The sequence below is a fragment of the Aythya marila genome, assembly GCF_965140915.1.
Source record: "Aythya marila genome assembly, chromosome: 12".
Classification (NCBI taxonomy): Eukaryota; Metazoa; Chordata; class Aves; order Anseriformes; family Anatidae; genus Aythya; species Aythya marila.
Genome location: NC_139053.1, coordinates 9793328 through 9818205, shown reverse-complemented (window position 1 = coordinate 9818205; position 24878 = coordinate 9793328). Strand labels below are relative to the sequence as shown.

The window sequence follows — 24878 nt, the reverse complement described above, 5'->3', positions numbered from 1 at the left end:
TCAAGCTAGTGGACAGTGACAATAAAAGAGTCCTTGAAGGTTTGTGTATAAGCGTGATGAATCCATGTAACATCATCACAAATCAATGATTATTTAAATTAAGCTACTTTTGCAAGCAGGTTTTGTTGCTTAATTCCTTGCTTCTACTCTCATCTTCCATGAGAATCACTGCTCTGCTGTTACTGCAAAAGAAACTCATAATCTAGTGGTGCTTCTCCTTGGGGAGGCAGACTGGTGTTACACAAAACACAAGCCTCTGTTTTCATGGCACACCTGGTATAGATGTATTATAAAGATGCACTCTTGCTAATGTACAGACTGGGCGATGAGACGCTGGAGAGCAGCCTAGAAGAGAGGGATCTGGGGGTCATGGTAGACAGCAAGTTGAATATGAGCCAGCAGTGTGCCCTGGCAGCCAGGAGGGCCAATCGTATCCTGGGGTGCATCAAGAACGGCATCGCTAGTAGGTCAAGGGAGGTGATTGTCCCGCTCTACTCTGCGCTGGTGCGGCCTCACCTCGAGTACTGTGTGCAGTTCTGGGCACCACAGTATAAAAAGGACATGAAACTGTTGGAGAGTGTCCAGAGGAGGGCTACGAAGATGGTGAAAGGCCTTGAGGGGAAGACGTACGAGGAACGGCTGAGGTCACTGGGCCTGTTCAGCCTGGAGAAGAGGAGGCTGAGGGGAGACCTCATCGCAGTCTACAACTTCCTCGTAAGGGGTTGTCAAGAGGCAGGAGACCTTTTCTCCATTAACACTAGTGACAGGACCCGCGGGAACGGGGTTAAGCTGAGGCAGGGGAAATTTAGGCTGGACGTCAGGAGGGGGTTCTTCACAGAGAGGGTGGTTGCACACTGGAACAGGCTCCCCAGGGAAGTGGTCACTGCACCGAGCCTGTCTGAATTTAAGAAGAGATTGGACTGTGAACTTAGGCACATGGTCTGAACTTTTGGGTAGACCCGTGCGGTGTCGAGAGTTGGACTTGATGATCCTTAAGGGTCCCTTCCAACTCAGGATATTCTATGATTCTATGATTCTATAATGTTCCTGCAAGACACCTGGGAGATGAGGGACTATAGAGAACCGAGGGGTAGGACCCTCTGTGTCCAGGCACAAAGCCCTACCAGGATGATGGCCAGGTCCCTAGTAAGAAATCAGCCAATCTGACCAACTGAGCTCAATTAGTTGCAAAATAACTCTGAGGAATTCTCCCAAAGCATTAGTGAAGACTATCGCAATGGTAGTTAAAAGGCAAGCAACAAGAAGGCTCACACAGTGCTGTTATTTCTTACAGATATGAGTTTATTAAGACACAGGCACAACTCAGTGTAGCAGCAAAGGGACCACTGCCAGGATCCGGGCACGAGGCTGTGCCAGCGCCTCACCAGGGCAGAACTTTCCCTTCCCAGTCCAGGAAGGTCCCGGTGTCCTTCTCAGAGAGGGAGGACATCACCTTCAGCATCCCTCGCACACTCACATCCACTGTCACACGGGTCTGTGGGGACAGAAACACAACTGTGTGTGCCCAAGGAGTGGCCAGGGTCTGCCCTGGTGCCTGCTTGGATCACTGCCTCCCTGCACAAGGGCTTGGGGCTCTCTAGGGTGAAGAAGGAAAGGCCAGCACAAAGCAAGAAGAGTCCTTGTCTTGTTATCTCATCCCCTCATATGCCTCAGGGCATCTTCCAAAGAGTTATCCCACAGCCCAGCATGTATGGGAGTGCTGTGGAGCAGGCTCTACATTCCCAAAACAAGAGGTTCTTCCAAACCTTGGTCAGAAACTCTCCTACCTTATCTTCTATTGTGCCTCCCATGTCTGTTATCACCCAGCCAGGATGGAAAGCAGCACAGAGGATGCCGTGTTCCCGGTAGCCCAAGGACTGGCACTTGGTGAGCATGTTCAGAGCAGCCTGCGGGGAGACACCTCAGGGATCAGGGTGGAGAAGAAGACAGGGACACATGCAGACCCCACAGCACTCTCCCCATGCAGATGCCCAGCCCAGGCAAGAACCTGTCCTGACAAGGCTTTCTGTGGCCTGGACAGGGACCAGGCACAGGAATGTGCCATGGCAGGAAAAAGGTGACTGACTGGAGCTCAGCCACAGCGGTGAGAGTTGCAGAGACTGAGGGGAAGGCTGGGAGGTGTGCAAGATCCTTCGGAAGGGAAAACATCCCGGTTCGTGCCCAGCAGTACCTTGCTGCAGCGATATGAAATAGCTTGTCCGTACTCCCAGACATAGACGTCCTGAATGGAGCCAGCATAGCTGGACATGTTGATGATGGCTGCCTTACTGCAGCTCAGCCCCGAGCCTGGGCTCCCCTGGGCAGCCTTCTTCAGCAGGGGCAGGAACGCCTGCGAGGAGAGGAGAAGCGGGGGGTCCACACAGAGGTGATGCAGGGGAGAGGACCGGCTCCTTCTGCAGCGGGCAGCGCTGCCACCAGCACCGCCAGCAGCCGCCTTCCTCTTCCCCCTGCCCCTCAGCACCAGCCCCAGTCGGTTCCACCAGCTTCTTGTGGCAGCTCGGGAGTGCCGGGCCCGTCACCAGCACAAGAGCGGAGCTGGGCCCTGTCCCACCGGCCCTTTCCGTCCCCCTGGGAGATCCAAGGGGCAGGGATGTTCCTGGAGCTGTGGTGGGGGCCTCACCTGGCTCAGCAGCAGGGGCCCAATGGTGTTGGTGGCGTACATCTGGGTCAAGTCCTCCTGTGTCACGTTGTCAAGAGAACTGTTATTTCCAATCCCGGCATTGTTGATGAGGAGGTTGAGACCCGAGTCCTTGAGGCGCTCCCCGACGCTGGCTGCAGCCGCCTTGATGCTGGCGGGATCGGTGACTTCTGTGGGGCCAAGACGGGGAGGTGAGCACCCGATCCCATCAGGGACTGCCACCACACATGGTGCTGGGGGCCACAGTGGTGTGGGCAGAGCAGGGAGCACAGGCAAGGGACCCTCATCTGCAGGGCATAGCTGGAGCATTTACCAAGCGGGACGATGACCAGGTTGGGATGCTTGGAAGCCAAGTTCTGCAGCTCCTGAAAGAGACAGGATGATGTGGGCATGGAGAGGCAGGACCGGCTGCACAGAGGCTCAGCCTTGTCCCAGCACTGCCTCACACCCAGCGTTCTGTTCCCTCCACACACCACATGTTTCTCCCTGCCCACCATGGCCATCACCTGCCCCAGCAGCAGAAGCTCCCCGTCTGGCTCCGAGGAGCCCTGGGCACCCCAGGCACAGCTCATCCCATGGCCATCCTACCCCAGCTTTCTGTGCCCCTGGACTGGGCTCAGGGCTGCAGCCCCATGATGGAGACCCTCACACAATCCTGCCTTGCACCAGGCGCTGCCCTGCCCTGCTGTCCCCCACCGCCACCAGCCTCACCTGTGCTCGCTGTCCCTTGGGGTCCCGGCAGGCTGCAAAGACCCACTCGGGGGGGTTTGGCAGCCCCAGCAGGTGCTGGACTAACCCCAGGCCAATTCCTCGGTTGGCTCCAGTCACCAGAACGGAGCGGACACGAAGCTCTCCCATACTGCTTCTCCTGCCTCTGCTCCAACTTTCATTGTTTGTTCACTTCCCTAATGCTTCTTATAGTGTGTCGAGCTGCCACCCCACCCATACAGGGCTTGCACAAACCTTTGGCTGTGGGTGCAATCTCTCCAGCTCTTTGAACTCTCTAGGACACAGTTTCTGGCTGGGAGCCATCTCTCCTTACTAACAAACAAAAATCGCTTTGCTTTTTATGGCAAACTCTGCTTGTAAGGTGTGCAGAAGGTCAGTGTTTGCTCCAGAGGTATCTGTTCAAGGCCATTTTCCAGTGCAAAACCACATATGGAGAAAGTGAAGAAGCCATGAAGAACACACAGGGACACAGAACTTACCTAAAAAGGATAAGGGTGGGTGACAGAAGACTCAGATGGTGAGGGAGCCAATTGGGGAAGGTGCCCCACTTGACCTGTGGTTCGCAAACAGGCAAGGACTTGTTGGTGATGGGATGGTTGGAGGCTATCTTGGGCACAGTGATCAAAATGACAGTGTCTTTGATCCCTAGTGAAGTTAGGAAGGCAGTTAGAAGAACATAAAATCAGAATGGTTTGGGTTGGAAGGGACCTTAATGATCATTTGATTTCAACCCCCCTGCCATGGGCAGGGACACCTCCCACTAGAACAGGTTGCTCATTTCCAGAAATGGGGCATCCATAGCTTCTCTGGGCAACCTGTTCCAGTGCCTTACCACCCTCATAGTAAAGAATTTCTTCCTTATATCTAATCTAAACCTGTCCTCTTTTAGTTTAAAGCAATTACTCCTTGTCCCATTAAGAGTCCCTCCCCAGCTTTCCTGTAGACCCCTTTTAGGTACTGAAGGCCTCTATAAGGTCTCCTCAGAGCCTTCTCTTCTCTGGGCTGAACAACCCCAACTCCTTCAGCCTGTCTTCATAGGAGAGGTGCCCCAGCTCCTTAATCATCTTTGTGGCCCACCTCTGGACTCGATCTAATACTTCCATGCCCTTCTTGTGCTGGGGGCTCCAGACCTGAATGCAGGGCTCCAGGTGGGGTCTTCACAAGAACAGAATAGAGAGGGAGAATCACCTCCATCTCCCTGCTGGCCATTCTTCTTTTGGTGCAGCCCAGGATATGGTTGGCTTTCTGGGCTGCAAGCGCACATTGCTGGCTCTTGTCACCTGTATTTGTGCTTGGGATTGCTCTTTGATTTCCAGAGGGCAGAATTTGGCCAATTTAGAGACCTGGCTGACAGAGTCCCCTGGGAGGTGGTTCTGAAAGGCAAAGGGGTCCAGGGAGGTTGGACATTCTTCAAGAGTGTAACGTTAAATGCACAGGAGCAGGACATCCCAAAGCACCAACGGTGGAGCCACTGGGGGAGAAGGCCACCCTTGCTGACCAGAGAGCTTCTTCTGGAACTTAGGAAGGAAAAGAGAGTCTATGGACTTCGGAAAAAGGGGCAGGCAACACAGGAGGACTGTCAAACTGTGGTCAGTCTGTGCAGGGAGAAAAATAGCTGATGAGGGCAAAGTTGTGGATGTTGTTTACCTGGATTTTAGTCATGTATTTGCCACCATCTCCCACAGTATTCTCCTGGAGAAGCTGGTGGCTCAGGGCTCAGACAGGTGTATGGCTCGCTGGCTGCAGAACTGGCTCAAAGGCTCCCAGGGAATGGGGTTAAAACTAGCCGGTGGCCGGTCACCACTGGCGTTCCCCAGGGCTCAGTCTTGGGGCCAGTTTTGTTCCACAATTTTAGCAGTGATCAGGAGGAGGGGATGGAGTGCACCCTCACTAAGTTCACCGGTGACACCAAGGTAGGTGGCACTGTCAAACTCCTTGAGGGCAGGAAGGCTCTGCAGAGGGATCCGGACAGGCTGGGTTGATGGACCAAGTCCAACCTCAAGACATCCAACAAGAGCAAGTGCTGGGTGCTGCGTGTGGGTCCCAAAAACCCTGTGCAGTGGTACAGGCCCGGGGAGGAGTGGCTGGGAAGTTGCCCAAGGTTTGAAATGGGCTTCCCAGGGAAGTGGTAGATTTCCCATCCCAGGAGGTATTTAAGAGACATAGGGTCGTGGCATTAAGGATCATGTTTTAGTGATGGGACTTGAATCAGTCAGGTTGTGTCTGGTTGACAGTTGGATGTGATGATCCTGAAGGTCTTTTCCAACCCAGATGACTCCTGGATTGCATGTCCTGAGTCAAAACTCCACTCCACCTCTGATTCTAGGGTGGTAAAACGTGCACAGAAGACAGGGCTGAGCTGCAGCAGGGCCGCGATCGTCAACGTGTCCTCCAAAGTGGGCTCCATTGGGCTGTGCCTCGGGGTGCTGGAGGCCCCCATGTACCCGTACCGTGCCAGCAAGGTGAGGAGCCAGGGGAGATGCTGGGGATGCTTCACCATGGAGGGGAGCTCATGGGACCCCCACAACCTGGTCCTCCAAGGGTGAGCATGCAGAGTGCCAGCCCAGGTTGTGCCCATGCTCCACAGCAGGGCAAAGCCCATTTCCCACTTGCACAGCCCTTCAGCTGCAAAATGTCCCCCTCCCACCCACGTGTACCCAGCTCCCTGAGCCCAGTGTGGTGCTGGCATGGCCGTGCCTCTTCCAGGCTGCCCAGAACATGGTGACCAGGTGTCTGGCTGCAGAGCTCAGGGACAAGGGGATCTTGTGCACGGCGATCCATCCCTGGATCAACAAGGCCTGGAGAACAAGTCCTACGAGGAGCGGCTGAGGGAGCTGGGCTTGTTCAGCCTGGAGAAGAGGAGGCTCAGGGGCGACCTTATCGCTCTTTTTAGGTACCTCAAGGGAGGCTGTAGCGAGGTGGGGGTTGGCCTGTTCTCCCACGTGCCTGGTGACAGGACGAGGGGGAATGGGTTTAAGTTGAGCCAGGGGAGTTTTAGGCTAGATGTTAGGAAGAACTTCTTCACTGAAAGGGTTGTGAGGCATTGGAACAGGCTGCCCAGGGAAGTGGTGGAGTCACCATCCTTGGAAGTCTTCAAAAGACGTTTAGATGTAGAGCTTAGGGATATGGTTTAGTGGAGGGCTGTTAGCGTTAGGTTGGAGGTTGGACTCGATGACCTTGAGGTCTCTTCCAACCTAGAAAATTCTGTGATTCTGTGATCCCGGCTGGGTGAAGACCAAAGTGGGGATAGGGCAGGTACCACCATGCTGTGCAGGGAAGGGGCAGCAATGCTGGGTCCTCTGCTGCTGCGGGCCCCCATCCGATGTGTGGCTGCACAGTGCCCTGCACCCCAACTGCCTGCACTGACCACCAGAATCTCTGTGCCCTCAGCTGCCTGGGCACCCACTGGGACCTTTCGGTGGATGAATCTTGTGCTCCCAAATCACCCATGTGGCCCCCAGCTCTGGGGAGCCCAACTCCACAGACTCGCAATGTGTGGCAGAGCCCATCGAGTGCACAGACAGATACAGCAACACTGCTGTTTTAAGAAAAGGGTTTATTGAGGATGTGGTGGAGGTCGGGCAGCAGCAGAGGGGCCGCTGCCAGGATCTGGGCATGAGGCTGGGCCAGCGTCTCACCAGGGCACTACTTTCCCTTCCCAGTCCAAGAAGGTCCCGGTGTCCTTCTCAGAGAGGGAGGAGATCACCTTCAGCATCCCTCCTACGCTCTCATCTACTGTCACAGGGGGCTGCAGGGGCAGAGAAAAACATGTAGCTCGGGGTGACAACAACCTCCCATGGAAAACCAGCACAGGGGCTTGGATGGACCTGCTGTGGTAAAGCTCCTACCTTGTCTCCAGCTGTGTTCCCCATGTCCGTCTGTACCCAGCCAGGATGAAAAACAGCACAGAGGATGCCGTGTTCCCGATAGCCCAAGGACTGGCACTTGGTGAGCATGTTCAGAGCAGCCTGCAAGGAGACACCACAGGGATCAGGAGAAGGTTCCTGCACAGGGACACGTGCAGACCCCACAGCCGGGGCAGGCAGGACCAGTTCCCTGCAGCAGCTCTGTCCTGTGAAGATCCTCTCGATTAGGTCTGGGACCAGGGACAGGGATGTGCCTTGAGAGGGAACCAGTGACTGACTGTAGCTCAGCCATTCTGGAGGCTGTTGCAGGGACTGCCAGAGATGACTCTGGAGAGCTTATGCAGGCTTTGGTTAAAAAAAGAAGGTTGGGTTCATGCCCAGCACTGCACATACCTTGCTGCAGCGATACGAGACACATTGTGCAGCTTTCCACATATGGACTTCCTTGATAGAGCCGCCAATGCTGGAAATGTTGATGATGGCTGCCTTGCTGCAGCTCAGCCCGGAGCCTGGGCTCCCTTGGGCAGCCTTCTTCAGCAGGGGTAGGAATTCCTGTGAGAAGGGGAAGGAGGAGCATGCACAAAAGAGGTTCATTGAGAGAATTAGTTCCTTACATAGAAGGTCACATCAGAACCCCAGAATCACAGTATTGTTTTGGGAGGCAGAGATCTTTGGAGATCATCTGGACGAATCCTACTACTCAGGCCACCTAAAGCCAGTAGCCCAGGACCATGTCCAAGTGACTTCTGAATATTTCCATGGAGGGATACTCCATAACCTCTTTGGGCAGACCACAATAGCACTTAGTCTCCCATCAGTGCTCAGTACCAAGTCAATGAGTAAATTCTGCTTCCCTCTGGCTCAAAACGTGAGGTTCTGCTCTTTAACATGGTCCCACACCTCTGCACTCTGATCATTCCCAGTGGAGAGGCCTCAGGCTCCAAAGTGCCAGAGCCCTCAGCCTGCTGCCCACCATAGTCAAACCAGAAAGCGTTCACTGTGCTCAGCATTTCCAGGACTACTTTGGGCAGCTGCTTCTTGCATCAGGAGGCCAGAGTAAGACCTGAAGTGTGTTGGGCTTGTCATGAGGTCAAAGACACAGCAGGGACCCTGTCCCACCGGCCCTTTCCATGCTCCTGGGAGATCCAAGGGGCAGGGATGTTCCTGGAGCTGTGGTGAGGGCCTCACCTGGCTCAGCAGCAGGGGCCCAATGGTGTTGGTGGCGTACACCTGGGCCATGTCCTCCTGTGTCTCGGTGTCAAGTGTCTTGTAAACCAGCATGCCAGCATTGTTGATGAGGAGGTTGAGACCCGAGTCCTTGAGGCGCTCCCCGATGCTGGCTGCAGCCGCCTTGATGCTGGCAGGCTTGGTGACTTCTGCAGGGCCAAGGCGGGGAGGTGAGCATCCGATCACCTCGGCAACTGCCACCACACGTGGTGCTGGGAGATGGAGCCCCCACCCCAGGGATGTGGTGGAGAGGGAGAGCAGAGAGCCCAGGCACGAGCATGGAGCCCAGGCAAGGAACCCTCAGCCTCGGGGCACAGCCTGGGCACCTACCGAGTGGGATGATGACCAGGTTGGGGTGCTTGGAAGCCAAGTTCTGCAGCTCCTGCAAGAGACAGCACAACGTGGGCACAAAGAGGCAGGGCTGGCTGCACAGAGGCTCGGCTTTGATCCAGCACTGCCTCACACCCAGCACCCTGCTCTGCCAACCCGCTCCCTGTGGACAGGTCTCTGCGCATCCTGCACACCCCACAAGCCACGCGTCTCGCCCTGCCCACCATGGCCATCACCTGCCCCAGCAGCAGAAGCTCCCCGTCTGGCTCCAAGGAGCCCTGGGCACCCCAGGCACAGCTCATCCCATGGCCATCCTACCCCAGCTTTCTGTGCCCCTGGACTGGGCCCTGGGCTGCAGCCCCATGAAGGAGGCCCCCACACATCCCCAATTCACACCACGGGGCTGCTCCTGCACCGGGCGCTGCCCTGCCCTGCTGTCCCCCACCGCCACCAGCCTCACCTGTGCTCGCTGTCCCTTGGGGTCCCGGCAGGCTGCAAAGACCCACTCGGGGGGGTTTGGCAGCCCCAGCAGGTGCTGGACTAACCCCAGGCCAATTCCTCGGTTGGCTCCAGTCACCAGAACGGAGCGGACACGAAGCTCTCCCATATTGCTTCTCCTGCCTCTACTCCAACGTTCATTGTTTGTTCAGTTCCCTAATGCTTCTTATAGTGTGTTGAGCTGCCACCCCACCCACACGGCGCTTGCACAAACCCTTGGCTCTAGGTGCAATCTCTCCAGCTCTTTGAACTCTATAGGACACAGTTTCTGGCTGGGAGCCATCTCTCCTTACTGAAGGGCAAAAATCACTCAGCTTTTTATGGCAAACTGGTTTTCTGGTGATACGTGGCCCCATAACCCAGTAACTCATGGCCACCCTTTCCAGAAGGGTGGGTGCTGGGTGAGGAGAGAGGAAACAAGTGGGAGGGATACAGGATGGATACCCCACGGGTCAGGTACAGATCATCTTCACGAGCATCCTTCAGGCTAGATGGACTTTCCAGATTGTACCCATGTAACAGCTGAAACAGGCTGGTCTCATTCCCCTTCCCTTGGTTTCCTCTGTCAGGTCATGCCTCACATGGCCATGAGCTGATTTTCACTGCTCTCCTCTGTCTTCCAAGCAAATGCCCCATCACTGATTGTCCCATTCAGGCCCTGTGGAGGAAATTCAGCATGGCCTGCTTGCAGAAGGAGGTGGACCCTGCACAGTCTGCAGGTCACCACTTTGCTCTTCATGCACTTTGGATGCTGCCTCGCAGTGCACTAATCTAAGTGACCATCCCACCACTTCGGCCATGCTGGAGCCATTGCTCTTGTCAGGACTTCCACTCTCAGCCTTGTCACTTTGCAGATTAGATCATGTTATTGCATATTGTGTCCCTGCATTTCACAACTTTTAATTTGTTTTCAGGATTAAAGAGGAAGTCATTGATTAACAGCCTGATTATTGCAAATGCTTGCCCATCTCTCTGCCTCGTGCACTTGTTGGACCTTGCAGTCATCATCCATATCCTGTGTATGGATTCTGTTTCATAAAGCCATTCTCTTCAGATGGTTGTGGAGTAAAAGGCTAACGTCCTGTCAACAGGTGACCTCTTTGGACCTTTCTCTGTGCTTCGTCACCAGTGGCAGCACCCTGGTATTTGGCCTGTGTGAGCATGACCTGCAAAGTTGTGCAGAAGTCCTTCAGACCATCTGGGCTTTCTGAAGTCCTACAGGGCAATGGGTCAGAAGGGGTTAAAAACATTTACTGCTGAATTCTCTAGCGTCTTTTCTTTTTCACTTCCTCTTTCTTTCCATTTTCCACCAGTTGAGCAGATCGTTTGCAACAGGGCTACGAAGGGCTCAGTTGCCGAGAGTATTCTCCTGCAAAGATAAATGTCTTGGACAAAGCCCCTTGGCCTACATCACTCATAGCAGTGGGGCACAGATGGCTCTGCACTACCACCAGTGAAGCCCAGTGCTGCCCGGTTCCTCAAGTGAGGCGTTACAGATTGGCAATTCTGGGACTGGTGTGGGTGCACACCGTGTGTTCCCATCCCCTCCAGTGTCACTGCACCCAGCTCCACTGCAGGTGAAGACATTTCCCGTGGCAGCCCCTTGCTTTCGAGCACTCAGTCCCAGAGCCATGGGCACAGGCTGCTGGGTAGATGGGTAGCATGGGAATCACAAACACTGCTGCCACGTTTTCTTCTCCCACAGGTTTTCTTGGCAGCAGTGTCAACCAGACCCGCTTCCTCCCAGCCTCACTGCCAAAACTACTCCAAAGTTCTGCTGTGCCAACGTTGCACCCCAGGGACCCCTCTGCCCCTTGGGCCGGCTACATGGTGCCACCAAGGCAGGTAGTCCTGCCCTGCCTCATTCATCTCCCACCTCCCCTGTGCCAGCACTCACGTTTGGGCAGCTTAGTGGAGGGCACGATGGTCCAGACGCACAAGAGACTGTATCTTCTGCTCCTAGCCTGCTCTCACCAGGTTTTCCCCCAGGCTTGGCTCAGGCTGTCACAGCATGTTTTAATCCAGAACAAGACAGACGAGTGTTTTTTGTTAAATCAGCTTGGACCTCATCCAGATGTGGACTTCAGGCCATTGAGAAATTCTCTTATTGGCAGTGTGATCAATTATTTCCCGGATGTGTTAAAAATTAATTGTAAATAAAACATTGAGCTTTCCTTTTCCAAAAGGCCTGTTTACCAAGAACCCTTTCCGCAGTAACTGTTTTAAGGACAGGATTAGCAAGTATAGGCATGCCACAAATCACAATGGAAAACTCCACTTAATTTTTGCCAAGCTCAGACAGAAATTCTCAGTTTCTGCTGTGGTGGTGTTGAAATACCATTGCCATGCGCGTGTCTGTGAGAGAACTGAATTTTGCACATCCTACCTCAGCATCTCAGCAGAAGATATTCAGTCCTTTTAATAGGCTTTCTTTTCCAGCTGGATTGGGCATAAACTTCTCTCTGTATCCTGGAACAGCCCCAGTCACCTTCTGCTCCTGCAGCAAGCTCTGTTAGCATACCTGCACCTGCTTCCACCTCCTTTGAGTAAAATTTACTATTTTGCTTGCTTGGGGTAAATCTTGAGATAAAACCCAAACGATATGTAAGAAATGCACACAAATACAGTGTCCTGTGTAGCACATGGAATAAAAAATAATGTTTGTCGTCAGGCAATATCCAACATTTGCTTTTCTGGACCTTGGGACAAATGTTCCCTGATAACTTTTTTTTGTTTAGTTCTGCTGCTGCTGTTCTTTGCATACAGGTACAACACCACCTTGTTAGGCACTCATACCTGGAGAACAAGTCCTACGAGGAGCGGCTGAGGGAGCTGGGCTTGTTCAGCCTGGAGAAGAGGAGGCTCAGGGGTGACCTTATCGCTCTTTTTAGGTACCTCAAGGGAGGCTGTAGCGAGGTGGGGTTGGCCTGTTCTCCCACGTGCCTGGTGACAGGACGAGGGGGAATGGGCTTAAGTTGAGCCAGGGGAGTTTTAGGTTAGATGTTAGGAAGAACTTCTTCACTGAAAGGGTTGTGAGGCACTGGAACAGGCTGCCCAGGGAAGTGGTGGAGTCACCATCCCTGGAAGTCTTCAAAAGACGTTTAGATGTAGAGCTTAGGGATATGGTTTAGTGGAGGGCTGTTAGCGTTAGGTTGGAGGTTGGACTCGATGACCTTGAGGTCTCTTCCAACCTAGAAAATTCTGTGATTCTGTGATTCTGTAATTTCATTCACTTACGAAGACAATCTCATCACTACCAAGACTAGACTTTTACCTTCTCCCTTCTTCTGTTTGTAGCTTTTCTTTCATGATAATTCCCCTTTTTGTAGCCCCATACTACTTTCTGCACCAGCATCCTGTTCCTGCTTTGCTAGCCATCTAGGGCTACACTTGGTGCACCATCTTCTTGGTGCAAAATTCCTCTGCTGTTCACCACCAGCACAAATCTCTGGATTTTCCAGCTGTCTCCCCGCATGAGTTCTGTCTTAGGCTGATCTCTCACTGAAGATTTTGTCAATTCCCCCCTGCCTCAGCACACCTACCAGTTTGTGGGATTGGCTTTCCAGCCCCAATAGTTCTTTTCAATGCCCTTTTCTCTATTTTCACTTTCTTTTTATGACCACAGACCACAGCTATACTTGCTGGTACACACTGTTTGCAGAGGAGTGCAGTGCTCTTCCACTTTGTTTAACAGACTTACTCTGGTTTTCCTCTTCTGCATCATTGCCACACAGCGTGCTAGAAACCTCCATTGTGACTCAGAACTAGATAACACCAGAAATAAAATATAACCTTTTAAATCTCCTATTTCTGCCGTGTCATGTTGTTTTTGAAGCTTTCAGCTGTTTTACAGCTGTTATGTTATAATGTTGACTTTGCTCTGGTGCCCCACACTGGATTGTTGACCACTGAAGTCTAAACAAGCACTGCTTCTCTGGGGGTCAAAGTCCAGCCTGGAGCAAACGTGCACAGAAGAAAAAAAAACCAGCTTTGTCAGGCTGGCAATGGAGCTTCATCACAAGTGCTGCTGTCCCCAAGGCTCAGCTGAGGAAGGGACTTTGACAGGCTCAGGGATTCGGACAGCTTTGTGCTGAGACATTCTTGCATGGTCTGAATCCTACAATGAGCAAAAGCAATTATTTTTAATAAATTGCTTCAGAGTCCAACAGTGCTAGTGGTGGAAGGCCCTGCTGTATAACCTGTCCCATAGACTCTCTGACAGCCGTATATCACATACAGATGCTTTCCATCTTTCTATCTTGGAAGGAGTCAGAGGCAGCTTTCCAGCACATGATCTCAGCTTCTCCACTATCAATGACTGCAGCCTCGGTTGTGTTCACACCCATCCAGATGTTTGTACAAAGGGCAATTACTACACTACTTACAGAAGTATTGGGAAATACACTTTTGTTTGTTAGCCTGGGGAACAGGGCACGGCAGAATTATCTTTATTATGTTTAATCTACCGTGTAAGTAGCAACAAATGTGCTGTTATTTATCAAGCCTTTTTGCTTCGCAATGTGTTCAAGATTGTATAGTGTCATGTCTTCACATATTCTTTACTTGGTGAAGAGTAAATAGATAGCGATGAATGAAAAACTAATCAAGGGGTGGGGTGGGGCTTTCTCCTGCCACTGCCTGTATCCTGAAGCTGGGCAAGGCATGCCTATGTGACTCATTTTCTTGTTGGCTGAAGAGGACTAGTGATACCCCATTGTGAAGAGACTGTGCTTTTAAGCTCGGGATGAGAACCCAAGCTTAAATACAGCTCCCAGGCAAAGTGAGGAGGTCCTGGTAAGGATTCTCATGGCCCTGTTTCATAACCTTGCTGTTTTCCCAGCAGCCAGTATTCTTAAGTGCTGCTGGATTTTAGCAGGGCACAACCACCTCCTGCCCTGAACAGCCATCCCCACCACAGCTGATCTGGCTGTGAGAGGCCTGCTCAACCCCACTGTGATGCTCATCAGGCTGCAGGAAGGCAAAGGCTTGGTTGTGTCTCCCCCCTCTCATCAGAAGGCCATTCACGGACAACCTCTTCCAGGGCTGTGATGTGTCCAGCTGCAAAACTCCATCCTGCACTTTGCTTATGTTGTGTGGAGCCTTTCACATAAATGATCGAGGAAGCACATCTGCAAATATTTGGGAACAGAAGTTTATAGTGAAGGCTTCCCTCCCAGAGCCATGGCAAATATGCCTGTGGAACTGTGTGGACATTGCCAAACACTTGCTGGAATGAAGCTTGAATAGATGCCTAGGAGAAGACAAGTGCTTGGGCTCCTGGGACAGAATATGGAAGATGGGGTTGTGCAAAAGTACACAAGCATGGCTAGCTGCAAGACAGACCTTCGGGCACAGAATCATAGATTCTCCTAAGTGGGAAAGGACTCACGACGATCATCAAGTCCAACTCCTGACTCCACACAGGGCAACCTAAGAGATAACCAAATATCCAAGAACATTGTCCAAATGCTTATTGAACACGGACAAGCTTGGGGTCATGACTGCTTCCCCAGGGAGCCAGTTCCAGTGCCCAACCACCATCTTGGTGAAGAACCTTTTCCTAATATTGGATCTGACTGTCCCCTGTCCTAGCTCCATGCCGTCCCCTTGGGTCCTGTCGCTGTCCCCAGAGAGCAGAGCTCAGCGCCTGCCCCTCTGCTCCCTCATGAGGCCATGAGGCCTCCCCTCAGTCTGCTCTGCTTTGGGCTGAGCAAACCAAGGCACCTCAGCTGCTCCTCATACATCTTCCACTATAGACCTTTTACCATCTTTGTTGTCCTCCAGTGGGCACATTGTAATATGTTTATGTCCTTCTTACACTGTGGAGCCCCAGACTGTGCACAGTACCTGAAGTGAGGCCACAGCAATGCTGAGCACAGTAGGACAATCCCATCTTTTAGCCAGACTGTGTTTAATGCAGCCCAGAATATGGTCGGATCTATGGCCACCAGAGCCTATTGTTGACTCATCAATCAAACCGCCTAGATCCTATTCTGCAGGGCTGCAGTCCAGCTACTTGTCCCCCAGTCTATATGTACATTCAGGATTACACCTTCCCTGGTGCAGAATCCAGCATTTGTTCTTGTTAAATTTTACACAGCCGGTGATTGCCCAGAGCTCTAATCCATCAATATCTCTCTGTAAGGCCTCTCACCCCTTGAGGAAATTCATTTTTTTTTTTATCATCTACAGACTTACTTAGGGTGCGCTCAACTCCTGTGTCGTTGACAAAAAAACATTGATGAGAATTCCTTTCTCTGTAGGGGGTGGCTTGGTTTTCTGGCCTGTTTGTGAGGGATGTCTCTCCCAGCAGCAGGATGGGACATTCCTTGTGGACACCACGTGGACAATATTAAGGGCTGCTGGAATGCAGAAAACAGGAATATGTTCCAAAATGGTCCCAGAATCTCTCCAAGCTATTGTAAAATGTAAGTGCCGTCAGCAAGTCTGGATGTTATTGTTTAATTAGCAGACAATGGGTGCACATGCCGTAACCTCTCTGCAAGACTTCTCTGTGCAGGTGGGCCCATGGAAAGGCACAAGACAAAACCCATGCTTGGAGTCTGGGAGGTCTGGGGCAGAGTGGAAGGTAATTCTATGGTTCTTGATGAATAAAAGAACAAAGAAACAAGCTTTGACATAAGAAAGAAAAGTGAAGTTGTAACACAGATTGTAACGCAGATGCTGTAACAGCTACCCCATAATGATTGCCATTTCATTCAAATCAGGAGACTTGTGTGGGCTTTAAAGATCCTTCTGGTACGCTTCCCACCACTTTTTTGCAACAGTCGTCTTGTTGATTGCTTCTTGACTCCTCCTCAAGCTTTGCTTGAGTATGCAAAAAGCTGTAGTCCTACTTGCTACTACCACCTATAAAGCACACTCAAGCCACAGGCTTCAACACGGGTGGAAGTTACAGATAAAACCACTGCACTTGAAAATGTGTTACCAAAAAAAAAAGTTACCAAAAGTTCTTTTCCTTCCTTCCTTCCTTCCTTCCTTCCTTCCTTCCTTCCTTCCTTCCTTCCTTCCTTCCTTCCTTCCTTCCTTCCTTCCTTCCTTCCTTCCTTCCTTTTTCTTTTTTTCTTTCTTTCTTTTTTCTTTCTCTTTCTTTCTTTTTCTTTCTTTCTTTCTTTCTTTCTTTCTTTCTTTCTTTCTTTCTTTCTTTCTTTCTTTCTTTCTTTCTTTCTTTCTTTCTTTCTTTCTTTCTTTCTTTTCTTTCTTTTCTTTCTCTCTCTCTCTCTTTCTCTCTCTCTCTCTCTCTTTCTCTCTCTCTCTTTCTCTCTTTCTTTCTCTCTTTCTTTCTCTCTTTCTTTCTCTCTTTCTCTCTTTCTCTCTCTTTCTCTCTTTCTCTCTTTCTCCCTCTCTCTTTCTCTCTTTCTTTTCCTTCCTCCCTCCCTCCATCTCTCCCTCCCTTCTTTTCTTTGCTTTACTTGCTTTCTTTCCTTTCTTTTAGTTCTTTTTCTCTTTACAACCTCGTGGAAGCCTCACAGCATTTAACTGACAAAGTTGCCTAAAATCACAAAGCTTTGAAGCCCAGAATTGGGGCAAGCAACGCCCACGCTGGGAAGCGTTCAATGAGAGCTGCTTGCAGCTTGCCACTTCTCAGGCTTCAGTTCCTTGGATTCAGGACGAGCTCCTGCGGGGCCCGGCACACTAACCCTTTAATGGCATGCATGTGGGGACCCAGGAGGAGCTGAGCAGTCCCAATGGGACGGGACGCTGAAGTCCTGCTCACCGGTGTGGCTCTCCGTGACCGGGTGTCTGCACCCCTCTGTCCTTAACCCCAGCCTGTGCGGAGGAGGCGGGTAAACCTGCTCCCAGCCTGAGGCAGCAAAAGGGAGAACGGGACCTTTGGTTACACAACGTCCTTAGCGAGGCTTTCTGCTTCTTACTTTTTATTACCGATTCTCTGGTGCATTCACTGGCGCCAGAGGCGTTTTGCATACCGTTTGTGGGGAAGAAAAAAAAAAAAAAAAGGAACAAAAACCAGTACCGCAAGGGTGCTCTCACGCACGGCAGCTCGCTCCCGGTCACCGGGGGCCCAAGCAGCCTCGGCTGGGCCCCAGGAGGGAGGCGCCAGGCCTGGCCCTCCCCGGCCAGCACCAGCGGCCCGCAGCGGGCTCGGGGGGCCAGTGTGGTGGCCATGGCAGCGCTGCGGGCGCGCACCGTGCTGCTGACCGGCTCCAACAGGGGAATCGGGCTGGAGCTGGTGAAGCAGCTGCTCGGGGGCCCTCGGCCGCCCACATGGATCTTTGCGACGTGCCGGGACCCTGAGGGGCCGCGGGCGCAGGTCAGTGCGTGGCCGGCCAAGGGACACGGCGGGTGGGACACGCTGCGGGTAGGGCTGGGTTCAGGGGTTGCACCGCAGCCTGAAGTGTGGTGGGTGGAGGTGAAGGTGGTGGAAAACCCCCCTGTGCCACGGGGGGCCGTGGGCATGAGCGGCCGCCGTGCTGCTGGACTCGGTGGAGGGCAAGGTTGGTGGTCCCTGGGGTCCGAAAGCAGCCATGGGACCCTCCTGCCCTGGTTTTGCAATTTGCTAAAATGCAAGTCAGACGCATCGTTTCGTCAGGAAGTCACGGGAGCATCTGTAAACACACAGCTTTCCTTCTAACAACAACATCAGCGCTTGTTTTCCTCCCCTTGCTGTCCATGCCGAAATACCGGAGGGGAGGTGTTTGCTCCGCTGGTTTGTTTCGCTGCCCCTCCTCACCGCCTGGCTGCCTGCAGGGCTTGGTGCAGGAATCCCACCCCAAAAAGCCCCCGAGGTGGTCGGGATCCCCCTGCCCATGCTGTTCAGGCTCATGGGCAATGGCAGGGGAGAAGGCACCCTGCTGCAGGTGCAGAGCTCCTGCTGCTGGTGCCCAAGCGAGATGCATCAGAGCCAGGTCAGCGCTTCCCTTTTCACCCTGTTCTCCTCCCTACACCTGCTGGGCTCGGGCAGTGCTGAGATCAGAGGACTTTTTGCAGGGCAGACTGGAGCATGTTTCTCCCAGGTGGTCAGGGTGCTGTGGAAAGCCTTGTGGCAGATGTTGGGGGTGAGAAGCTGCTGAAGCCAGCAGCTGAGCAAAGCAGCAGGGGAAGGAAAAATGCCCATCGCCATCACAAATCACTGAGAAGTATCTTCCATCATTTTCTGTGCTCAGAGGGAATGTGGGAACATGGAGTCTGATGGTGACACTCGGGTCAGTGACTCCCACTCCACAGCAGTGGGATGTGGTCCCAGGATGAGTCCCAGGGAAGTGTCCCCTCACAAGGAGCTGCCAGTCTGTGTTTTCCCTGCAACATTCTCTATGGGCTTGTTTGTGAGAGTTTTTTAATAGCTCTAAAAGTAATCATTTTGGACATGTTGAATGTGCTTTGATTTCTGTTGTCTAGAACCTGCTATAGTTGAAGAAAGCTCAGAGCAAAGAGCTGCTAAGAAGTGTAAAGCTGAACATTTCACTTGGGATTTTATTCTTTTTGAAAAGTGATTCTGAATCCTCTACATTTGGTGGCAGTAATCAATAAAAATTTGCAGAAGGTTTCCTTTCAGTTGAGCAGGTGAGATGCAGAGTCTGGAGCAATGGTGCTGTTTGGCTCCAGATAAGGCTGGATAAAAATTCTAGCTGTCGTAGTCTGTTGTGGCACTCAGGACATGCTCTGACCTTCTTTGAGAGATGCTGGACATGGCAAGATGCAGGGGCTGGGGGCCAGGGAGCTCTTGGACCCCTCTTAGTGCAAGGAGAAGTGTCTGGAGATCCTGCCTCGTTCTACACCTCCCTGGTTTAAACCTGTTTTCTCAGGTGTTTGAAATAACCTCTATTAAACGACTTAGAAGTAAAAAGACAGAGCCATCTGCCAGGTTTTTGTAGGGGGGAGGAGATGCTGATCGTTGTGTAGTTCTTCTTCGCTCCTCATCTTCACATAGGGCTGTGTGTACTTGTGTGAAGGTGCTTTAGGTGCGTGCTCCAAGGTTTGCCTGCCTTTGTGTTCATCAGCCAGGCCTGGATGTTCAGCTGGGCCCTAAGGAGACTCAGCCCCGCTGAAAGCACCTGGAAAACCAGGGAAAGCCAAAGATGGGGCTTTGTGGGGCTGGTGACCCACAGCAATGAGGATGCTGCCAGGTCAGGAATGGCAGGTATGCGCTCCCAGTCATCCCCACACCTCTAACACTTCCAGCAGCCTCTGGGAGATGCTTCTGGCCTTGCCTGTTCGCTGTGCATCACTTCCTGGGTGAGCTGGTCCCTAATAATAAATGTGCAGTCATCCTGTACTGTGGCTTTGGCTGGGTTCTTGCATGCAGATGCAGCAGGCTTTGGGAGGGTGGCCACAGTACCTTGCAGGCGTGCTTGTGTTGTGCACTGAGTAAATGGTTACAGCTTTGTGGAGCTTGGAAAAACCCTGGGTGCCTTATTCAACTGTCCACAAGTGCTCAGTAATGTCCTGAAGATGTTTCCCTTGAGATGTCTCATTGCTGGTGCCCCGGGATTGTGCTTGGCATCACATCTAGCTGTTCCCACGTTTCTTTTCACAGGAGCTGAGAGATCTGGCGTCCAGACACCCAAACCTGGTTCTTGTGAAGCTGGGTAGGTGTGCTCTGCCTCTGCCATTTGTGTCCACCAGCCACAGCGGCTCCGTTTCTCCTCCCCTCGCTGCCACCAGGCTCTACATTTGCCTCCATCTCTTCAGAGCTGCCCAACGTTTGGCTCCAAGTGCTGCCGCCCCTGAAGGCCCAGCTTCTCCAAGCCCATCTCACCCTGTAGGGTCATCCTGCAGCGGGTCCTGCCACAGCCCCTCTGGGGACAGCCCCTCTGGGGACTGTCACAGCAGCTCTTTGCCACCACGGGGCTGTCTGCAATACCCTGGCCGGGTCCTCGAGCTGCCTGAAGCAGGGCACCCTACATTGCTGAGGAGACTCTTTGGGGTTTGTGGGTGCTGGGGTGCTCTGGGCTGGGTGCACAGCACCATCTGGTGCCCACAAATGGAAAAGACTGTGTAAGTCAGGGTGCCCCGCTCTTCCTCAGCAGCTTAACCTCTATCCTCTCCCCTCAGCCCCTTGGGTGGACCCCGGACACAAAGATTTCAAGGATGCTGAGCATTCAGAAATAAATCCAGCTGTCCTGTTATCTTGAGGAAAGATGGACCTGCCTGTGGCCGGCTGTGAGCTGTCCCGGCAGCAGAGCATTTGTCAGGCTGATGTACTGCAAGTGAGAGCGACTGCAGCAGGATGGGCACTGCTTTAGGACTGCAGCCTGTAGAGTAAACCCAGGGCAGCTGGAGAGTGCCGAGATCTGGTCGTCCACTGCCACCTGGGTCAAGGCTGGTCACCCGTCCTGCCCCAGCACCTCCAGTCTGAGCTGCCCACAGGAGTACCCACCCCAAGGCTGCTCTGGCCCAAAAGGAACTGGAAAAAAAAAAAAAAAATGGGGAAACGGGGTCAGCCCTGGCTCTGAAAGCCCTTTCTGTGTCACCGCAGATGTTGCGAATCCCTCAGCTATTGCCGATGCAGCGAAGATTGTGGAGGGGAAGCTGAACGGGGCGGGCCTGAACCTGCTGATAAACAACGCGGGCATCTATGCCCAGGTGTCGCTGGAGACGGTGGACTCTGAGGAGATGATAAGGACGTACAGGACCAACGCCGTGGGGCCGCTGCTGATGGCCCAGGTAACGCTCGGGGCAGAGCCCACCTCGGAGGGGGAGTTTGTCGCAGCCTCTCCTCCTCCTGTTCCTTGTGCCACGTGCCTCGTTGCTGTCTGTGGTCATGGTGGAGGTCCCAGAGCGCTTCCCAAAATTTCCCAAGGCTGTGGGAGGGAGGGGACGGCTCCAGCCTGTGCTCCCACCCCACGCTGTCTTGGCTTCCCACTGCTCCTCCTCACCTGCTGTAGACAGGCTGGGTTGCAGTGGGGCTAGCAGGAGGCACAGACATCCCAGCAGGCTGCTTCTCCCCAGGCTTTCCTGCCCTTGTTGAAGAAGGCTGCCCGGAACAGCACGGAGAAGGGACTGAGTTGCAGCAAGGCAGCCATCATCAACATCTCCACCGTCATGGGATCCATCGAGAAAACTTCCGAGTCCTTCTTCAAGCCCGTCATCTCCTACCGCTGCAGCAAGGTAGGGAGACGGGGCCTGGGAGCTGAGTGGGAGTCCGAGCTGCCCTTTGCCAGCCTGCTCTTAGGGCAGCACCCAAGGCTGAGAGATGGAGGGACGTGTGCTGGTTGCTGCCCGAGTTCTCCAGGCACCTCCACGTCCAGTCCCTGCCCACCTTGGGGATGCACACGCTGTGCTCCACCTCCTGCAGACCTGGCACTGGGTTTTTCTCCCTCACCTTGAGGCAGAGATGGGGGTGGAGGCCGGTGTGGGGTGCTTTCTGCTGCTCAGTGCTCCCTTCCTCCTCCAGGCTGCCCTCAACATGCTCACCAAGTGCCAGGCTCTGACCTACGGGGAGGCCGGGATCCTCTGCGTGGCGCTTCACCCCGGCTGGGTGAAAACCGACATGGGCACCCAGGAGGTGGGTGCTGGCTGAGCAGGGCCACTGGGACGTGTGGGCACTGCTCGAGGAATAATCTCCCTGCAGGGTACACATGGGAAGTAGCACATGCTCTGTGCCAGAGGCACACACCCAGGGCTAGAGGGAGGCTGGTTTGGGGGAGTAAAGACTTTAGGCAGTCCTGGAGGTGTGCAGAGAGCCCAAATATAATAGAACAGGGAGGGGAGGAGCAGCATCTTCCCACAATGGCCCCCTTCCTTGGAGAGCTGCGGGCTCACCCATCGGTGAGAAGCCTGCATGGAGCATTCTGCTTGCAGCAGGACCTTCAGCACTGCCTGTTTGTGTGCGTGGTTCCTGCAGCTGCTCACAAAGCCTGTCGCTGGCTTCCTAGCCCAAGCCACCTCCACCCAAGCCATGCAGATACCCAACTGGTCCATCCTGCCTCCCGCAGCTCTCTCCCCCCAGTCTGGGTGGAAGGAGCCTTGCTGGGGATGTGCAGGAGCTGCCTGGGGGCTGGTGGGTGACCAGCTGTGGGGTCCCAGCCCTGCTCCTCACTTGTGCCCGTTGCAGGCTGACCTGACGGTGGACACGAGTGTGCGGGGGCTGCTCTCCGTGCTGCCCGTCCTCTCCGAGAAGCACAGCGGGAATCTGCTCAACTGGGAAGGCAAAGTGATTCCTTGGTGATCCCCTGCGAGGGACCGTGCAGCGCCAGGAGGTCTCTGGGTGCCCCGAATCACCAGGGTGCTCAGCCCCCTGTGGCCTACTTAGGACTCTGCCACCAGGCGTGCCGGGCAGTCTGTGATCCCTGCACCCGAGTCGCTAATAAATACAGTCACAAGTCGATTAGTGCCTCTGCCTTCACCTGGCTGCGGTGCCCTCGCTGAGACTGTCTCTGCCCTGGCCTGAAGCTGTCCTCTGCAAAAAATAACCTGGCATTACAGCAGTCTGCCTGCCTTGCCTTCGGCTGCTCTGAGCAGAAGGCAAGCCCCAGGGGGCATTTTGCCAGCCCAGAGCCCTGCTGCCTTCCCAGGCTGCTGAGTGTGCGTGGATCTGATCTGCCTGCTCCCTGCTGTACTTGTGCCCATCTCTGGCAGGCTCTTTGCTGCAGGCATCCTGGTGGCACTTTGTGCTGGGCACCGTGTCCTTGTGAGCAGCTTTGGGGCAGGGCTGAGAGGTCCAGCAGTGCCACAGCCCAGTTTTGTTCCCATTCCGGAGCTGCCACTGGGCACAGGAGCCCTGGGTGTGGGAAATCCAGCCCCATGGGGAGCAGGGCATGGGACTGGCACTTCTGCTGGATGGAGAGGCTGAGAATATCAATAGCTGGGCTTCTGCAGCAGACAGGGCTTCTGCATGGGTCAGGCAATGCTGGGCTGCATGGTTTTGCTTGAGGGTGGTAACAGCCCTGAAAGAAAGGGCTTTGGGGTGCTGCTGGGTTTTCCCGGCTTCAAAAAGCTGGAGGTTTCCACCCATACCTGCCCCTCCTGGAAGGAGCTTCCCCTTAGGGGACGATGGAGAAAAGCAGCCAGGGGCTCCTTCAAAAGCAGCTGAACAGAGCAACCTGGCTTGCAGAAGGGGAAACCCCAGAGCTTTCCCCTGAGCCCCCCGTTTCCCAGCCGAGCTCCCTTTCCCCTTTTGTTTCCCCCCATGGGCAGGCAGAGCCCCGCTGGAGCCACCACTCAGCCCCACCGAGCTGAGCTGTGCCCCTGTGAGCTGCAGCAAACCCTGGCACCAGCCTGCCCGCCCCAGCAGCCTGCTGAGTCACGGGCAGCAGCGTTTTCCTCACTGGCTCCAGGTTCCTCCCAAGCCAGTGGCATTTTGGTAGCCCAGCCTTCGGAGGGGTCAGGAAAGGTGAGAGCGGGGAGCATCTGCCAGCTGCGTGCAGCTCGGGACAGGTTCCCGTGGCTGCAGGTGGCAGAGCTGCCCCTGCAAAATTCAGGGAGCAGTGCAGGGGACAGGGAACAACACCGCTGTCCCCAGCTGAGGGCTGCTTCGTGCTCCGGAAACCCGGAGCTGGGTTCTCTCCAGCCACCCGACTTCCCATGCAGGTGCTCGCTCCTCTTTGCTCTTTTCTTTCCCAGCCCCACCTCACATCTGCGGCTGGGGGAGCTGGCATCCCCTGGCCACATTCCTTGAGGAGCAAAGCAGCACAGAGCAGGGAGAGAAATCCCTTGGGAGGTGTGAGAAGGCTGCGGGACGGGAGCTGGTGAATCCGTGAGCATCCCTCTCTCGGAGGGGCCCTATGGGCAGGTCTCTCTGCTCCAACACTTGCCAAGCGGTGTCGGCTTTTCTTTTGCTCAAGTTCCGGGTGTTTGTGCTCCTGCGGCTGATTATCTCCACGCTTCCTCTCCAGCCTGATGTTTCCTGCCCTGCTCGCTCCCTTTCGCTGGCGTTGCCCTTTGTGTCAGGCTTATCTCCCGGTGCTGGGCAGCGTCAGGCCTCCGCGCTCCCCCTGCTCGCCGTGACAGAGGCTGGTCGCACCCGTCGCCTCTCTGCTCGCCGGGGAACAGATTTCTTGCTTTCTTTGATTTCTTCATTCTTCCAGTTTTCTCTTCCTTCCGTGCCTTGCCCTTTCCTGCCACCGCTGTCCTGGGGGAGGACGGCTGGCAGTGAGAGATGGGGAGGCTGCAGCAGAGCACCCTAGGAGAGCCCACCCTGTGCCTTCAAGAGGGCTGCAGCAAGGGGCAGCTGAAATTCTGGCTCCGTCTGGCACCTAGCAGCTCCCTGGGAGCACAGGCAAGCTGGGACAGAGCAAGGAGGATTTAGGATCCACCTGCATTTAGCAGCTTAAAGTGGGATGTCCTTGATCCATCTCTACCCTGAAGCTGTAGGACAGGTGCACACTGGGCTGGAGCACATCCGCAGAGGACCCGTCCCCAAAGAAATTAAGGGATTTGTCCTTGCAGGTGGTGGCACTGCAGGGCCGGGTTAGAAGAGTGGGATGCTGAGGCAGCCTCTGAAAAGCACACCCTGGGGCAGCAAGGACCCGCTTCCCAGGGTCTCCCACCCACTCTGAAAGACCAAAAGACACCAGGAGCTGGGGCCAAACATGTCCATGGGGAGTCCCGGGGGGACTGTCCGTGACGGGGATCCACGGGCAGGTTCT

At 54.0% G+C, this 24878-nt stretch overlaps 3 protein-coding genes across 4 annotated transcripts; 1 reads left to right on the top strand and 2 right to left on the bottom strand.

The window, feature by feature from the left end:
* Nucleotides 1–1289: 1289 nt before the first annotated feature.
* LOC309882626 (C-signal-like) lies at nucleotides 1290–3556 on the bottom strand. The gene is made up of 6 exons (XM_082769888.1): nucleotides 3371–3556; nucleotides 2973–3024; nucleotides 2642–2829; nucleotides 2192–2350; nucleotides 1788–1907; nucleotides 1290–1495 (listed from the first exon to the last, which is right to left on the bottom strand). The coding sequence occupies exons 1-6, from the start codon at nucleotides 3515–3517 to the stop codon at nucleotides 1382–1384; spliced, it is 780 nt and encodes a 259-aa protein (XP_082626014.1). The 5' UTR covers nucleotides 3518–3556; the 3' UTR covers nucleotides 1290–1381.
* Nucleotides 3557–3915: 359 nt separating this feature from the next.
* Nucleotides 3916–11327, bottom strand: LOC309882628 (C-signal-like). Of its 2 annotated transcripts, none has more exons than XM_082769891.1 (7): nucleotides 11207–11327; nucleotides 9272–10678; nucleotides 8812–8863; nucleotides 8443–8630; nucleotides 7648–7806; nucleotides 7237–7356; nucleotides 3916–4033 (listed from the first exon to the last, which is right to left on the bottom strand). In XM_082769891.1, exons 2-7 carry the CDS (start codon nucleotides 9416–9418, stop codon nucleotides 4010–4012), a joined length of 690 nt encoding a protein of 229 aa, XP_082626017.1. In that variant the 5' UTR covers nucleotides 9419–10678; nucleotides 11207–11327; the 3' UTR covers nucleotides 3916–4009. The 2 variants fall into 2 exon arrangements, with proteins under 2 accessions (XP_082626017.1, XP_082626016.1); XM_082769890.1 differs by lacking the exon at nucleotides 3916–4033 and adding an exon at nucleotides 6948–7136.
* Nucleotides 11328–17342: 6015 nt separating this feature from the next.
* On the top strand, nucleotides 17343–22593 carry LOC309882629 (C-signal-like). The gene is made up of 6 exons (XM_082769892.1): nucleotides 17343–17602; nucleotides 19826–19877; nucleotides 20768–20955; nucleotides 21241–21399; nucleotides 21686–21796; nucleotides 22346–22593. The coding sequence occupies exons 1-6, from the start codon at nucleotides 17456–17458 to the stop codon at nucleotides 22457–22459; spliced, it is 771 nt and encodes a 256-aa protein (XP_082626018.1). The 5' UTR covers nucleotides 17343–17455; the 3' UTR covers nucleotides 22460–22593.
* Nucleotides 22594–24878: the final 2285 nt, after the last annotated feature.

Coding starts and splice junctions, on each gene's coding strand:
- LOC309882626 (XM_082769888.1), bottom strand. CDS start 3,517: ATGGGAGAGCTTCGTGTCCGCTCCGTTCTGGTGACTGGAGCCAACCGA. Junction 3,025..3,370: donor CCAAGGGACAGCGAGCACAG/GTGAGGCTGGTG, acceptor TGTCTCTTTCAG/GAGCTGCAGAACTTGGCTTC. Junction 2,830..2,972: donor CCTGGTCATCGTCCCGCTTG/GTAAATGCTCCA, acceptor TTGGCCCCACAG/AAGTCACCGATCCCGCCAGC.
- LOC309882628 (XM_082769890.1), bottom strand. CDS start 9,418: ATGGGAGAGCTTCGTGTCCGCTCCGTTCTGGTGACTGGAGCCAACCGA. Junction 7,807..8,442: donor GGCCCCTGCTGCTGAGCCAG/GTGAGGCCCTCA, acceptor CCCTTCTCACAG/GAATTCCTACCCCTGCTGAA. Junction 7,137..7,236: donor GGAACACAGCTGGAGACAAG/GTAGGAGCTTTA, acceptor CTGCCCCTGCAG/CCCCCTGTGACAGTAGATGA.
- LOC309882629 (XM_082769892.1), top strand. CDS start 17,456: ATGGCAGCGCTGCGGGCGCGCACCGTGCTGCTGACCGGCTCCAACAGG. Junction 21,400..21,685: donor TCTCCTACCGCTGCAGCAAG/GTAGGGAGACGG, acceptor TTCCTCCTCCAG/GCTGCCCTCAACATGCTCAC. Junction 21,797..22,345: donor CCGACATGGGCACCCAGGAG/GTGGGTGCTGGC, acceptor TGCCCGTTGCAG/GCTGACCTGACGGTGGACAC.